The 15426-nt window shown below is 47.4% G+C and overlaps 2 protein-coding genes across 4 annotated transcripts in view; one reads left to right on the top strand and one right to left on the bottom strand.

Moving 5' to 3' along the window:
* Positions 1–11030, top strand: part of ZSWIM7 (zinc finger SWIM-type containing 7) — a 12151-nt gene extending 1121 nt beyond the window's left edge. Inside the window, exons 2-5 of the mRNA XM_024127752.3 lie at positions 1615–1636; positions 4776–4878; positions 9435–9539; positions 10881–11030. Coding sequence (XP_023983520.1) covers positions 1615–1636; positions 4776–4878; positions 9435–9539; positions 10881–11000 — 350 coding nt within the window. The 3' untranslated portion in view covers positions 11001–11030. The remainder of the gene's footprint in view (positions 1–1614; positions 1637–4775; positions 4879–9434; positions 9540–10880) is intronic.
* The window catches only part of ADORA2B (adenosine A2b receptor), a 23841-nt gene continuing 17947 nt past the window's right edge, over positions 9533–15426 (bottom strand). For 2 of the 3 annotated variants that reach the window (XM_024127915.3, XM_055090932.1), the window contains exon 2: positions 12902–13605. In XM_024127915.3, the coding sequence (XP_023983683.1) occupies positions 12942–13605 (664 nt within the window). In that variant the 3' untranslated portion in view covers positions 12902–12941. Of the gene's footprint in view, positions 10226–12901; positions 13606–15426 lie in introns of those variants that run through there. The other variant, XM_028499866.2, reaches the window with a different exon arrangement.

The following is a 15426-nucleotide window of genomic DNA, read 5'->3' as shown; positions in this document are numbered from 1 at the left end:
CCGGAGCCTGTGCTCCGCAACGGGAGAGGCCGCAGCAGGGAGAGGCCCGCGTACCGCAAAAAAAAAAAAAAAAAAAAAGATTAGGCCAGCCAGGTATGCAAACATGTTCTGATCCCAGAAAGGGTGGGGGGTAAGCCAGTCTGTGGTCACCTCAGACGGTGGTTGCCCGAGATGGGCTCTGTGTCAGAATGGATTAATCCATACACTGAGAGTCTTGAAGGGGGCCTGCAGGTGCCCCGGATGCTCAGGACTCAGAGCGACCACTACCACTGACTCACGTTTATTTTCAGCAGAACCGTTTTCTGCTATTTAAAAATCTTTGTTCTACATAGTCATACACTCTTCCTGACCCCCACCCTTCAGCGATAATTTCTTTAGGTCAATACTGAGTTTACACTTGTGTGATGATGTAAAATTGAGTCACAGCTGAGCCATGCAGGAAGCTAGGATTACGTTTTCTTTCCTGTAGCTTTCTGCTTTCTCTCAAAACTGTCATACTTGTGTTTGCTTGTTTACTTTTTTATGTATCCCTAATTCAACCTCAAACTCTTTTACCAGTGTTCTAAATCTCTACTCAAGACGTTCAGGTGAATGAGATGTTTTACCAATTTCATGTTCCTGCAGGAGTCTCTCCTAGAGCCTTCAGGGGTGCTCTCCTATGGGCTGGCTGTCTCCTGAGATCTCCCTTCACCATTATTGTCTGCGGAATTCCCTTTACCTAAGTTGAGCCTTATATTTAGTTCACCCTACAATTTTCTTTTTCTCAGTTTACTACCTTATTTTATAGAGCACGTACTCTAGTACCTTCCTGAAGAAGAGCACGAGATGTACTTTTCGAGGCTTTACATGCCTGAAAAAGTTCTTCTCCTATCCTCACACTTAATTGACAGTTTGGCTAGTTATTGAATTATATGTTGGAAATACCATTTCTTCAGACATCTGAAAGCATTATTCTGCTCCCTTCTAGCTTCTTAAACTTTCTTTCAAAGAGTCTGATTTTAGCCCCCCTGCTTCCTTCCCACTCCAGAGCCATCCGGGGCCATCAGTTTCTGAGGTTTTTTTTAGCAGGAGGGGGTACTAGGTTCTGAAGGGTAAATCAGGCTCTGATTTACACTCGGCTCTCCCATTGCTCACTTAGGATTCAGTCTTCTCAGGTCTTGTAAATTATTTTCCAGCTGTGTTTCTCCCTGTCCTCATCCTGGGGAGTTTATGCTGTTTAAAAAAATCCTTTTATTATTGTTTAGCAGAATATTGGGAAGGAGTAAAATCTGATGCCTATGTTCAATTCACCACCTTACACAAAAGTCTTTTCTTTTTTTGATAAAATTATTCATCTTGGCTGCGTTGGGTCTTTGTTGTGGCTCACGGCCTCCACTCGTTGTGGCTCGCGGGCTCTAGAGCGCAGGCTCAGTAGCTGCGGCGCACGGGCTTAGCTGCTCCGCGGCATGTGGGGTCTTCCCGGACCGGGGCTCGAACCCACGTCCCCTGCGTTGGCGGGCGGATTCTCAACCACCGCGCCACCAGGGAAGTCCCTGTTTATAGTCTTTTTAAGATGTTTTTGTCTATGGTCACTGGTTTCACACAATTAACTTTCTTTCCATTCCTGTTTTACAGTTCCTGATGAGCATCTATTATCGTAAGTATATATATCCTGTTGTATTTGGGTTGGTTTTTTTTAATCATTAATGTGTTTTTTAAAGGCCAAATTCAGCATCAACTCTTGATTTTTTAAAAATATTCTTACTAAACTAGGAACAATATTTTCTTGACATGATTAAAAATCTGTCTCAAGTGAATAACCAACACCGTATTTGACAGTACAAGGCATTCCCTTATTGTCCTAATTGCCACATTGCTCTACAAGTTGTGGCTATTACACGAACACATGAAAAAATGAGAAGTACGCTTGATCCTTGAACAACACAAGTTTGAACTATGTGTGTCCACTTGTGATTTTTTCAGTAAATACATACTGTAGTGCTATACCATGTGAGGCTGGTTAAACCACAGATATGGAGAGCAGCTTAAAGTTATACGCAGATTTTCAGCTGCTCAGAGGGTCAGTGCCCCTAATCCCCGTATTGTTCAAGAGTCAGCCGAATGCCTATTTGCAAAGAGAGACAATTGTCATTATTTGTAGGGGACATAACTACTTTTTAAACACCAAGAGGATAAAGTTATTTTTTTTAAATACAGAAACTAATAATTATTTTCCTTCATACACAAAGTTCAAACATTAATTACATTCTCAATAGCAAGAAAAAAGTGAAAGCTACCTAGGAATAACTAAACATTTAACTCCACATAAACATTTATATTAAAAAAAACTCCTGAAGGATATACACCAACTTATACCAGAGGTTATCTTAGGGGGGAGGAAGGAGGTGCAATTTAGAAAAGGGCTTTAACTTTTTCTCTATTCCTTAAATTTTTTACAAAGATTTTACATTATTAAAAAAAATTACTACATTTAAAACAAAGAAAATAGGCAAATAATAAAAGAATTCAAGTTACCAAAAGCTTTGACAAAAAGCTAAATTTTACTAGTGATCATAAAAATATAAATTAAAATATTTAGATAACTTCCCATCTATAAAACCTGGGTATCACAGAAAAGATGTTGGTAAGAATCTTCCAGATGTTGGCAAGAACATGGAGAAAAGGATAACTGATATCCTGATGGTAGGAGTGTAACTTGGAAGGTAAACTGGCAACTGGGAACAGGAGCTTTAAAAATACACATATTCTTTGACCCAGAAATTCCACTTATAAGACTGTATCTCAGGGAATTAATCATGGATGTTTAAAGACTTTACAGTGAGCACATTCATCCACTATTGTTTATGGTAGCAAAAAGCATAAACACCTTGAAACAATCTAATTATTCAAATTAAATTTAATGAACTCTAATTATCCAAAAAATAGAGTTTGGGGAAAATAAAAGTAATAGATCTTTACAATGGAATTCTTTATAACCATTAAAAGTGGTTAAAAGTGCATTGAGATATTCACAATATGTTATAAAGTAGACAAGGCAGGTTAAAAATTTCTTATTAGATCCATTTTTAAAGTTAATTGGAATTATCTCTGATTATAGAGTTATTACCAGATTTTATGTCTTTAGTTTTCTTTGCCCATAGACAATCATCCTATGTTTAATTTTAAACACTTTTCCCATTCTAACAGTTTGTTATAGTAACAGACTACTTTGTTAGAAAATGAAGAAGTTGAACGTTTTAATTTTAAAGCCTTAGTAGTGCTGTCTTCTTATTTTGTGTCAAATCATATGGGTTCTTTAAAACATTAATTTTTTAGTTTTAGTTCAACCCAGCCATTTTATCTTCTGGTTTATAAAAATAACCCATACTTGGGCTTCCCTGGTGGCGCAGTGGTTGAGAGTCCGCCGGCCGATGCAGGGGACGCGGGTCCGTGCTCCGGTCCGGGAAGATCCCACATGCCACGCAGCGGCTGGGCCCGTGAGCCATGGCCGCTGAGCCTGCGCGTCCGGAGCCTGTGCTCCGCAACGGGAGAGTCCATAACAGTGAGAGGCCCGCATACCGCAAAAAAAAAAAAAAAAAACCATACTTGTAAAAAAATAAATAAAGTCCTTGTAAAGTAAAACATCAAAAGCATCAATAATCATACCAGCCAGTGATGATCACTGTTACAATTTGGTTTATTGCCTTCTTTTTCTTTTCAATGTAATGTTTTATTTTGAGGTAATTGTAGATTTTCTTAAGAAAAAAATTTTTAACATGATGGAGAGTTTCTAGATATAACATACAGTGCCCGACCTTTCTCACCTAACATATCGTAAGAATTTTCCCACATATCACGTTTTTTCTGGTACATCATTTAACAGCTGGATAGCCTTTATTACTGATCCATAAAGAACAAATTTAACACCCATCAGATGGTCAAACATGAAAAGGCCTGATAATACAGGTGTTGGTGAGGATGAGGAGGAAATAGAACTCTCATATGGCGCTGGGGGGAGCACTGTTTCCGCGGTGGGAAGCTGTTGGCAGTGCCCATTAAAACCGAAAACTGCACATATCCTGAGACCCAGCAGTTCCGCTTTCACTTACATAACCAGGAAGGACTCTCATATATGTGCACCAAGGGGCATGTATGGGGATAACTGAGTATTATTTATAATAGTGTCAAATGGAAACATTCAGAATGTCCATCAATAGAGTACTTAAAAAAAAGAGTATTTAAAACATAAAATGTATTATGTATATACTATAGAATATTATTCAAAAGTTAAAAAAAAAAAAAAATATATATATATATATACACACACACAAATATATACAAGCATCATTCTCCAAAGTACACTGAGTGGGAAAAAAAAGTTGCCAAAAAAGCCTACCGTATACCTTTTATGTTTTACAACTTATACAACGATACCATATGTATGTATGTGTGTATATATATGTATGCACACACACATATGTACTATGTATTATAAAATATAAAAACATTAATAGGAAGGAAACCATCAAATGCATGTGGTTGCCTCGGGGATGCAGGAAGTTGGGCCAAATAGGAAGGACTGTGAAGTACAAAGAGGACTTCTTTATCCAAACAACATGTTAACATTTATTCTGGGGGGTCGATTACATGGGGTTTTGCTGTATTATCACCTTTTTTTTTTTTTTCCAAATCAAAATGAACTGAATTTTTAAAAACTGCCGATGGTGACCCTTTGGATCACGTCGCAGAGGTGGCTTGCGTCCAGCCGTCTAACCTGAAGCTTCTCTGCTCCCCAGGCTGAAGTTTGTCTTTGGCTCATCAGCCGTCCAGGCCTTGGACCTCGTTGACCGCCAGTCCGTCACCTTAATCTCATCACCCAGTGGGAGGCGTGTTTACCAGGTAGAGACCTAGAGGTGGGGATTATCTCAACAGAATCCCCTTAGGACAAAATGTTTTCATGAATCTCTGAAAGCTGGTGACCAGCTCTGAGTATCCCCTGGGCTTTTGAAAAGCATTTGACCCAACTTAGTAAAATCAGAGTATGAGTAGTTAAAATAAGATAAACATGACCTGTTAGCTCTACCTGGTAGCGATGTGTAGAACCAGCAATGACGCAGAGAGGCTCTTTTCTCAGGTCTAACAGAACACAGTCAACTTTTGCCTTCCTGTCGCTTGATACTAGAGGTACTTTCCCACCCACCCACCCCCCAAAAAGCGCTGACACCGTCACCTTGTTACATTACCTCTTGCTTACAAGCAAAAGCCAAAATGTATTTTGAGGTCCTTCCACACGTCCAGGTTCATTTCATAGAAATGATCTGTCAAAATTGTCAAGAAGTGTTCATGAAGGCCAAACTGCTGAATTCAGGCAGTTTACTTGGACCTTAGTTTTGCCCACTGGGGCTTAAGGTAGGTGGATTGTAAAGTAACAGATCAGACTCTTGTCAGACTCCGAATTACTTTCATGTATTGACAGTTCTCACCAAAAGCCTGGAAAGATATTCACTGTGCCGGAAACTGAGATGCAGAAAAAAGTCACCTCCGGCAGCGGGGGTGTGTAACGGCCATCCTGCACTGCCTGTCTGTACCTCAGCAGTGGGCCGCACGCCCCACCCCCCGTTTAGCTACATTAGACAGTGGTACCTGCCGCTGGGATTGAGCGAAGGGAATCTTGTGAATGAAATTAAACATCAGCAGTGGTCTCCAAAATTTTGTGTCTGGCTTGGGAGGGGTGAAAAAGCAGCTGTAAGCTCTTGTATTGAATCCAGGCCTTGCTGAAGCCCAGGAAGGAAAGGATTTTTCAGTGTTTGGATTCTGGCTTATTTATGGTGACCTTCTCAGAGTTAAGACCGCGTTGATTCATTTTCAGTGAGTGAGTGACTGGGCAAAGCCTCCTGGGTACGTGGGTGGCTTTGCCTAGAGGACTTACTTGCCGTTCCACACTGTAGCGTGGTGCAGCCAACCCGGCACGTCCTCCTGCATTTCTGCATGAAGTAAGCCGGGGTGATCAGTGCTGAAGGCTGCAGTTAAAACTTTGGGTTGTATTTACTTAAAAGAGGCTGCTGATTAGAATGTTCTCGTGGTGAACTTCACAGATTAATAATCGGCACTCTTAAGTGATACTGTTTGTACCCGAGGAAGTGTTTCTGTCTTCCTTCTAGAGTATTTATTTTTGGTTTTTATGTAGCTAAAATACCCTCAGCGGGGAGGGCCTCTGAGTTTTCCCATGTCTTTTAGTTTCAGATTTTTTGTCCTAGTTCCAACATCAGCAGAACCCCTGACTTGCACAAGCAGAGTCCTAACGGTCCTCTAGTTCTGGGGTCTCATTGTCAGTTAAAATCTCAAAGACTCTGAAATATTTCGCTTATTGTTGACTTTTTTGTTCCTCCAAGGATCACTGTGACTTGTTTAATTTTCATCATTCACATTCTGTATTATATCATGTTGCTTTATTCGTCATAAAAATGCTAAGTTCTTAGAATTGTGGCCGTCAGCTTGGACTTGGAATTCAATGAGGCTGTAGAAATCTTATAGACACCCTCAAATTAACCTCAATGGTTTCATTGTATACAGTAACAGAAAGAAGTTGGCTTAATTCAGAGGTCCTGTGAGATGATAAAAGTTGAGTCAGACATCGCCTCTTGACCTGCTAGTCATCCTTCCATAGGGCAACCTTCTAATACTCTCACTTCCTCCAGGTGTAGTGGAAGTTACCCTAAAGTCACACTTACGTTGTGACCTGAGTTGTCTTCTGATAAACTTTGGTCCACCCAGGAACGGGGGTGCGTCAGTTAGGCTGTGGTAACAATGACCCCCAGACTTCAAAGCAAAGTTTATATCTCACTCACCGTGCATCTCCATTAAGAGTCAGTTGCAGCTCTGCTCCAAAACATCTTCACTCGGGGCCCCAGTCGATGGCGCAGCCCGTCTGGAACGTTGCGGGTCTCACAGCAGAAAGAAAAGAGGACATAGTACGCGCCCATTTTAATGTTTCTGCTTGGCTACTCGTATTTTACTGGCTAAGGCAGGTCACACAGTCAGCCTGTATCTAACAGGGCAGGAATGTATAATCCTCTCTCCGAGAGAGGCACCGGACTCGGGGAACAGTTAATAGTACAGCTCACCACTGTGATGGATGCTAAGAGGCTTGGGGCGGCCATAAAGTAAAACTCCTTGTGAGTGGAGGACCACCCAGGTGGGTCAGTCACCTTGGAACCTCACTGAAACTGTAGCAGACTTCCTCCAGGCAAGGCGCACACAAGTCCAGCCCGGGTTTGAGTATCCTCTTCCCTGCATTTCTTTTTTTAAAAGCTCTCTCCTTCTGGGGATAAACATTCCAGGCTCTGAGTGGGTGAGAGCTGGGAGCAGTTCCCGTAAGAGGAGGTGGTTTTTCCATTGAAGGGTGAAGGAAGTGAATTAGATGGTCCCTGAGGTCAATTTCTAGTTCTAACCCTATCCAACTCAGACCTCTGCCGCAAATTCAGAATTGACTGTTCGTTTACAGCGTTCGCTGCCTCGGGCGGCTGAACGTTTTGAGTCCTAGCCAGCCTTTGAAAGGACCGGCAAGGGAACCTCTTGCAGCAACTCTCCCCGGCCCCGAGCTACCAGGCTTCATCCAGAGAGTATCCTGATGAGCTGGGGACCCACCATAGAGGGAACTTGTCAGTGCAGAATTCCAGAGGCTTATGCCTAGTTAACTGTAAATCCAGAGAGAAGAAGAAATCTGAAGTTTTTTATTCCTTGGTGACAGTTTGGAGGCCCAGGAATTGTTGGTGTCACTGCTGGGTGTTGATGGGTTCTCTTGCAGGACTGAGTGGGAAACACTCTGCCTTAATGCTCTCCCTTCAGCCTGTGTTTTCCAGACACGGGGGAGATTCCTGCCCTCATCCTCAGCGCCCGCCACAGAAAACACGTCAGCGCCTCAGGACTGGAAATATGTAACGTGTGATCTTCTTCACACCTGATTTGTAACTGGGGCTGAAATTTTTAATGGGAACAGTAGGCATCTTCTTACCCAGTCATGAGCCACTTCTGGTAATCTTGCAGCCCCCAAGGAATTCTCCTGACTTGGTCAAGAAACCGTAACGACATGGCTGCGTCACGTGAATGCCAGGACATTTGACAAGCAGGCACAGCACGTGCCTGCACGCCGCTGCTCCTCGGCTGAAGCCTCACCCACTGCTTTATTCTCTGTGAGGAGGAAGAGGAGCTCTGGCATTTGTTGTTAAATCCTGGCCTTTTCACCTAGATTGCCACCTCAGAGCCTGCAAAACGTGGGAGCCCTGTGGCGCTCCCTAAGTGGCAGGTCATGTGAGCTAGCCCTCGGGGTGGTGCCGCGTGCCCGGGACGCTCCTTTTGCTAACAGTTTGCAGAGTGGTTTTTTAAAATTTATTTTATTTATTTATTTTTGGCTGCGTTGGGTCTTCGTTGCCGCACGCGGGCTTTCTCTCGTTGCGGTGAACGGGGGCTACTCTTCGTTGCGATGCGCGGGCTTCTCACTGCGGTGGCTTCTCTTGTTGCGGAGCACAGGCTCTAGGCTCACGGGCTTCAGTAGTTGTGGCTCGTGGGCTCAGTAGTTGTGGCGCACGGGCTTAGCTGCTCCGCGGCATGTGGGATCTTCCCGGACCAGGGTTCGAACCCGTGTCCCGGGCATTGGCGGGCGGATTCTTAACCACTGTACCACCAGGGAAGCCCTGCAGATTTAACTGTAGGAATGAAGCCCTCAGCCGTGTCTTTGGCCGCTTTGTGGTGGAGAGGTAAACAGGCCGTTTCTCCAGTCACACTCGAGATGCAGCGTCCTCTCCCTGGACGGCTCCTCCTCACCACTTGACTGACAGCAGGCCGTCTGCTCTTGGACGGGCGCGTTCCCAGCCCTCGTATCTGTGCGCTCCTTCCATCCTGCGGGGGAACAGGCAGATCTGGGCTTGCCGTGCTCGGAGACAGCCGCCCGAGCAGCTGAGTCATCCCGTTACAAGATTCTCTGCTTTCTACATTCCTCCTGTTCTCAGATGCTTTTCAGAAGCCCTTTCCCGTTTTCTTCTGAAGACCCGTCTTTCTGCCTCACCGCTAAGCCTTCAGCTGTTTTCAGACTCCCTTCACACGTGTGCTGGAAGCTTTAGCCGTTTATACGCATGCTGTGAAATACCAGAGCTTTCGAAACACCACACCACGATGAAGTGCAGATGCCTCTGCCTCTTCACAGTCAGCCCACTCACCAGCCAGAGGGCTGGTTTAACCCACCCGAAGGTTCCGTTTCATCCTGTGGAGCCCTCAAGGGCAGAGCCCCAAGGCAGCGGGAGGGTCCCGCAGGCAGGGAAGTCGAGTTTCCACTTCTCCTCTCCGGAAGACAGACGTTCCCGGCGCAGAGCAGCTCTGAGTCATCAGGCAGATAAACTCAGGGGAGGGGAGTGGCTTTCCAGCACACCTTTCCATCCCATCCGTCCTTTCCCTTCTAGGTACTTGGAAGTTCCGGAAGAACATACGTGTGTTTGGCCTCTTGTCATTACTGTTCGTGTCCGGCATTTGCCTTCTCGGTGCTGCGGAAGAGTGACAGCCTCCTGGTGAGGATGGGAAGGGCCCCCCGAACTGCAGCTGAGCTAGGAGAGAGATCGTGAGCCCTCGCTGCATCGTCTAAGAGTTGCACAAAATGGGGATTTTGCTACATGTTGAAACAGATAGCAGCTTCTTGTCCTTGACTTCAGCCAGCCATCTCTTGGGGTTACCCTCCCAAAATGCGGTGTCATTTTGAGAACTACACCAATTTCCCATTTTAATTTAAAAGGTCACAGATGAAGCGGTGGGGAGGGCAACAGGTAACCCCGAGTTGGCAACTGGGGAATTCGTTGGCCCAGTAAAACTATGAACTAAAGTGGATGCTGGCAACCCTGCATACCCCCAACGTCACGTCCAGCCCTGAGGTGTTTCTCCCCGCTCCCCGGGAGACGGCCTGGCACTGAGCCGCGCTCGACTTTCACGGGGGCAGGAGAGCACATCGGTGCCTCTGCTGATTTCACGGAGTCCAGGGCATCAAGCAGGAACAAGACACGCTCACAAAACTCCCGATCCCACAGGAGAAAGCGCTGCCCGCCCGAGAGCAGGCAGCTGTTTTAAGCCTTGCCACGGAAGAAAAATCGTAGCACCCACTGAATTCTCCCCTTCTTTTACACTGTCAATTACACACCTCGGGAACTGCCTGGCAGGTTCAATGTCCCATCGTACAGGAAGCCACATTCACAGCTGATTTCACCTGTAAAATGACAGGGTTCAGGCAGGCCCTCCAGCAACCCAAGCTGTGTGTGCTATGATACAAGGTCCAGCACAGATCCTCTCCCCAGAGGTTACAGGCCGAGATATGTGCGGGTCCTGCCAGCCCTGCCCCCGACACCGCGCCCCGGAACTCTAATAGCAGTGAAGGGGCTACACTCTAGACTCTGAGCATGTGTGTAAGATGGGGATAAGACCTGTCCCCCCGGGGGGCTTAGATGAGATAATCTTATTATCTCATTATTAAATAATTCTCTCTTATTAAGTGAGATAATCTTTAAGAAGCACTTAGCACAGTACCTCAAGGAACGTTAGCCATTGCTCTTAACAGCTTTCTGAAGGCGAGGAAGAAAGAAATATAATTTAGGACTAAAACAAACAGCCTGTCTCGGTTTTCCCTTGGTTTTACCTGTACCAGCTGGATCTAAACCGTTGTCCCAAACAACAGGCAAAGGAAAACCTCCTTTGTCCCCACCGCCTCCTAGAAGGTCTCATCTTTGTCTGCAGTTTCAGGCAGTGAGTTAGAGGCACACAGTCTGTGTGCCCCACTCCTTTCCCGCTACAGGTGATGGTGGGGAGAGGTCTGGGTTAGCCCGGCCCCTCCAGTTTCTAACTGGTTTGTGTGTTTTGTATTCCAGTGCAAGCACCTCTTGGCAGTTTATCTTAGTCAGGTTATGAGGACCTGTCAGCAGCTGAGCGTCTCTGACAAGCAACTGACTGATGTATTATTGATGGAAAAGACACAAGCATCATCATAAATGGCACAGATGGAGCGTCACTGTCTTTCAACATAGGAGTCCTGTCCAGAGACGCACGTAACTCGTCACGTGTGATTCACGCGGCGGAGACGTGAACCAGACTTCTTGTCGCCGTCCCTTCCCCGCTGGGTTGCAGGAGGCGTTGTGGGTTGGGCCCAGGGTGTGTGTATGGTTTGAAGCCCTCGTGAAAAGTCTGAACCAGCCTCCAAGCCCCTTGGGTAGAAAATTTCCAGATGGAATCAAGCGTTTTAGACTCCAAAGCCTAACGTCATGTCATGGTCATAATTAGTCAGATTCTTAAGTGACTAGAGTACTAGTCATTTTTAAGAGGTTGGAACGGTAGGTGCAACGGCAAGCTGAAGTTTAGATAAATAAGCATCAGTCCTTTTTCTTGGGTCCAGAAAATTTTTCTGCAGTGAAAGGTTAGAGCAGAGATGTGGCTAAATGGCAGCAAAGACAAAAAAGACATCAGGGTTCTGGTTTCAGTGAGCTGCAGAATCTGCGGTGTTGAGGCCAAAACAGCTGATTAAACAGGCTGTATCGTGAGAAAGGTAGTACCTGGGACAAGGAAGTGCCGGTTTGCTCGGCAGGCACTTCTGAGCTTTGCAACAAGCCAGATGAAGGAAGCTGAAGCCGCTGCTGGGGATTTCCAGTCTGAGGAAGAAAAGGCTGAGAGATCCCAGGAGCATGTTGGGAGGGAGATCAGCGGGACTCACCTGGACCCCAAGAGAGAGCAAAGGAGCAACGACGGGGGAAAGGGAACACGAGACAGGTTTCGGCACAGGACAGGAAATTTTCACGGGGAAGGCGGTCCACCGCTGGAACAGGGTCCTAGAAGGACAGGCTTTCCCCGTCTCCCTAGGGGTTCGTGAGCCTGCAGCATGCTCGCAGGGTTACTGCGGAACGAATTGAGTCAGCGACCAGACAGGGGAAAGAGATGGTTTTGCAGCCTCGGACACCCCCCAGCCCTGTGCCCCGAAATACGAGGTGCTAATGAACGACTGTGGGAGAGGCGGCAGATGGCACGGGGCTCTGTGGCGGCAGAGCCTTCTCGTAGGTCGGGGTATGGCGAATAAAACCTATCAAGACTGTGCTACTTGGCGTGCTTGGGCTCGGTGTAAACTTATTTCAGGATAAAGAACAGAAGGCAGGTGAGCTCTGCACAGCAAGCCGGCGCAGCACCCTCCACTGTATTTTTTTTTTTTTTTTTAGTTTTATTTTTATTTCACCTCATACATAAACACGGTTCTCTAACTTTCCTTAGTAAAATTTTCACTTTGGATTCCAGCAACTTGGCCAAACTTGAACTTGGGAGAGAAGTAAAATTCACTATCTAGCTCTGGCAGGGGGAAACAGAATCTGGTGGCGGAGGGACCCCACTTCTCCGGTTTCTTCCGTTAGGGTAGTTTGCTGTACACGGAAAAGGTTGTTATCCAGCCTGTCGTCTGATGACATTCTACTTAAGAACTTATGAGACTGTCATTTCCCTAATATGGCAGTGTCTTGACGGAAGAATTATACTTTTAACTTTCCTGGTCACCTTCCTCAGAACAGGTATATATTTTTAGTATGTCCAACTTTTTCCACTGCCCGCTAAGTTAAAAAATATTTGTATCGTAATAGTTCACGGCGTTTCACAGTAAAATAGTTTCAGCCATTTTCCACCACGGAGGCGGCACAACTTTCTTTTACAATCCATTCAAGTCGTCGGCATCATCAGCAAGAGCAGCCAGAGAACCACGAGCGCATCTGGCGACCCTCGGAACCTACCAGTAACGTGTGCGTGGTAACTAGGTACGTGGGGCCTCCGGGGAAGCGCTCCGAAGAGGCGACCTGCTGGCCTGTGAGGTGCAGCTGTCCTTCCAGTGAGAATCCGCCAGCCATGCCCTGTCCCTTTGTTACTGAACTTGTGCCTCCTCCTCGAAGAGGCCAGAGCCTAGGTCACAGGCCCACCCGGAGAGCAGGCTGCGCCCCTGCCTGCCCATCCCCACTCTTGCGGACGTCCGTCCGGCAGAGAACATACCTGGAGATGATTGTGTGGAAAGCGTGGCGGAAGTCTCGGTTCCGGTAGGCGTAGACGACGGGATTGACGACCGAGTTGGCGTGCGACAGGAGGATGGCCGTGTTCATGGCCCACTTGGGCTTCTCCTTGGCCCAGGCTGGCTGAAAGAGCGTGGCACAGTTGATGGCGTGTACCGGCAGCCAGCACAGAGCAAAGATCCCGACAATCAGGGCCAGGGACTTGGCCGCGTGGACCTCCCGCTGGAGGACGGTCCTCGAGTGGTCCATGAGCTCCATGCGCCGGAGCTGCCCGCAGGCCACCAGGAAGATCCTGACGTAGATGACGAGCATGACGAGCAGCGGGGGCAGGACGCACCCAAAGAAATTGAAGTAGACCATGTAGCTCATGGGGACCACGTTCTCAAAAAGACACTTCACAAGGCAGCGGCTGGCGTTTGTGGCTCCCTCCCAGGGCTCCGTGCAATTGGTGGCGCTGTCCTTACCGTTCCACCCCAGGAACGGGGTCAGGCCGATGCCGAAGGCAAGGACCCAGAGGACAGCAATGACTCCTCTTGCTCGGGCCCCCGTGACCAAACTCTTGTACCTGTCGAGAAGAACATCACCTGTGACCGTCGGCTTACGGCACGCTGCCACCGAAGTCCAGGACCCGCCTCTGCTTCCTGTTCCTTTACCCCTCAGAGCCTCCACCGTCAGCCTCAGCGGGCACCGGGGCCTTCTACCCTCAACGCTGACAGCCTGCAAACAGGTATCGACAGCTCTGCTCTACCGAGCTCAGTAAGATTTTCATTCTTGACAACTCACCTCTGTCTAATGACAAATCATGGTCAAGGAGAACAAGTGGAGAATTCTTAAAGGCTGCTTCCTGATCACCCAGATACTGACCTTGGGTCTAGGTCTCCTATGAGACACAGTTCTAGGGGGTCGAGACACACCAGGGAACGGAACCCACGAGACCCCTGCTTCTCGGGGACTTACGTTCTAGCAGGGGAGACAGATCACAACAAACAACAAGCACAGGTTAGTAAATTATACGGTATGTTAGCAGGAGACGTGTAGTGTGAAAAAAGAAAAAGAGTGAGGAAGGTGAGCTGTGGCAGGGACTGGTGTCAAAGAGGTCAGGCAGGGAGGCTTCACTGATGGGATGCCCTTGAACAAACACCCGACAGGTGTGGACCGGAGGCCCCTGGCGCCAGGCGGCCCCACCTGGCGGCCGGGCGAGAAGCCTCACGGTCGGTCTCCCGCCAACACCCTAGGAAGAGTCATCCCCCTGAATCCCCCGGTTAGATGCTGGAGAACGAGAGTTCTAAGCAGCGTCCCTGGCTGTCTCGGCTAGCGGCGAAGTTGATAAGAACTGGGAAAGAACTTAGCAAATATCAAATCTTTTTAGTAATTTTTAGACCATTAAATCTTATTTAAAATCTCTAGAAATCATAATACACGTTTTGCACGTTTTGCTACAAGGTAGTCCATATATGGTTTAGAGCAAAGGTATAAACTCTGCTATTCATAACTGGTCCATAATGTGTATTTAACATAATGTATGGAAAAAAATGAAACAAAATCTTTACTTAACCTCTGGGAAGAAAACTGGGAAATAACTGGATACGCATTATCTTAAGACTCGTCTGTGGGAAGCGTCCGATCTCCTTCGCCGGCAGGGTTAAGCTCACACTTCTCAGCATGGACCACGGAGCCCTCAGGCCGCAGCCCCAGGTGCCCCTGCCTGCTGCGCCCTGGCCCGGCTGCTCTCCTGTCTCAAAGGTCACCTCCTTTCCTGCTCACTTTGCAGGCAAAGTGGCCTCTCCCACTCTCTGGCCCCGCACGCACACCTGTCATAGAGCTTGTTTCTCTCTCACAGGCGTTCAGCCTTTTAAGGACTCGGACCTTGTCCCTTTGATTTGGTGTCCCCGGGAGCTAGCGTAGTGCCTGGCACGTAGGAGGGTTCTTAGTAAGGTGGCCGTTACAAACACATTCCTGGCTTGCTACCAGACCGCTTTAAGACGGGATTCTGCCTATTAGGAATGCCTGATGCCGGGGCCTGGGCAGGCGGCAGAGCTGGTCCAGTTTGCGGGGGCAGCTCACTGAGGTCTTGCCTCGCGTTGGCAGTGATCCCTCATCGTCCCCCCGCGAGGGCGGCTCAGTTTTGGGGTCTCGACTACGGAGGACCTGCTGCTGCAGCTGCTCGGCTGGACCTTCCTGGGCCCGTAAATCCATTTCCAAATCCCTTCCGCGCCCCTCCTCATGCGGGGATGTAAAGCCGTTCCTTCTAAAAATGTTACTCCTGGCCGTTGCCTTGCCAGAGACATGAAGAATGCAGTCAGTCCCTGGAGGGTAACAAGGCCACCGCCTCCTGAAGGCCAAGCACTTAAGAGTCACAGAACTTCAGGCCCACGAGGCAGCCACG

Source organism: Physeter macrocephalus, chromosome 14, assembly GCF_002837175.3.
Source record: "Physeter macrocephalus isolate SW-GA chromosome 14, ASM283717v5, whole genome shotgun sequence".
NCBI classification, from domain to species: domain Eukaryota; kingdom Metazoa; phylum Chordata; class Mammalia; order Artiodactyla; family Physeteridae; genus Physeter; species Physeter macrocephalus.
Note: the sequence above shows the minus strand (reverse complement) of the source record. Positions and strands in the feature narration are given on the sequence as shown.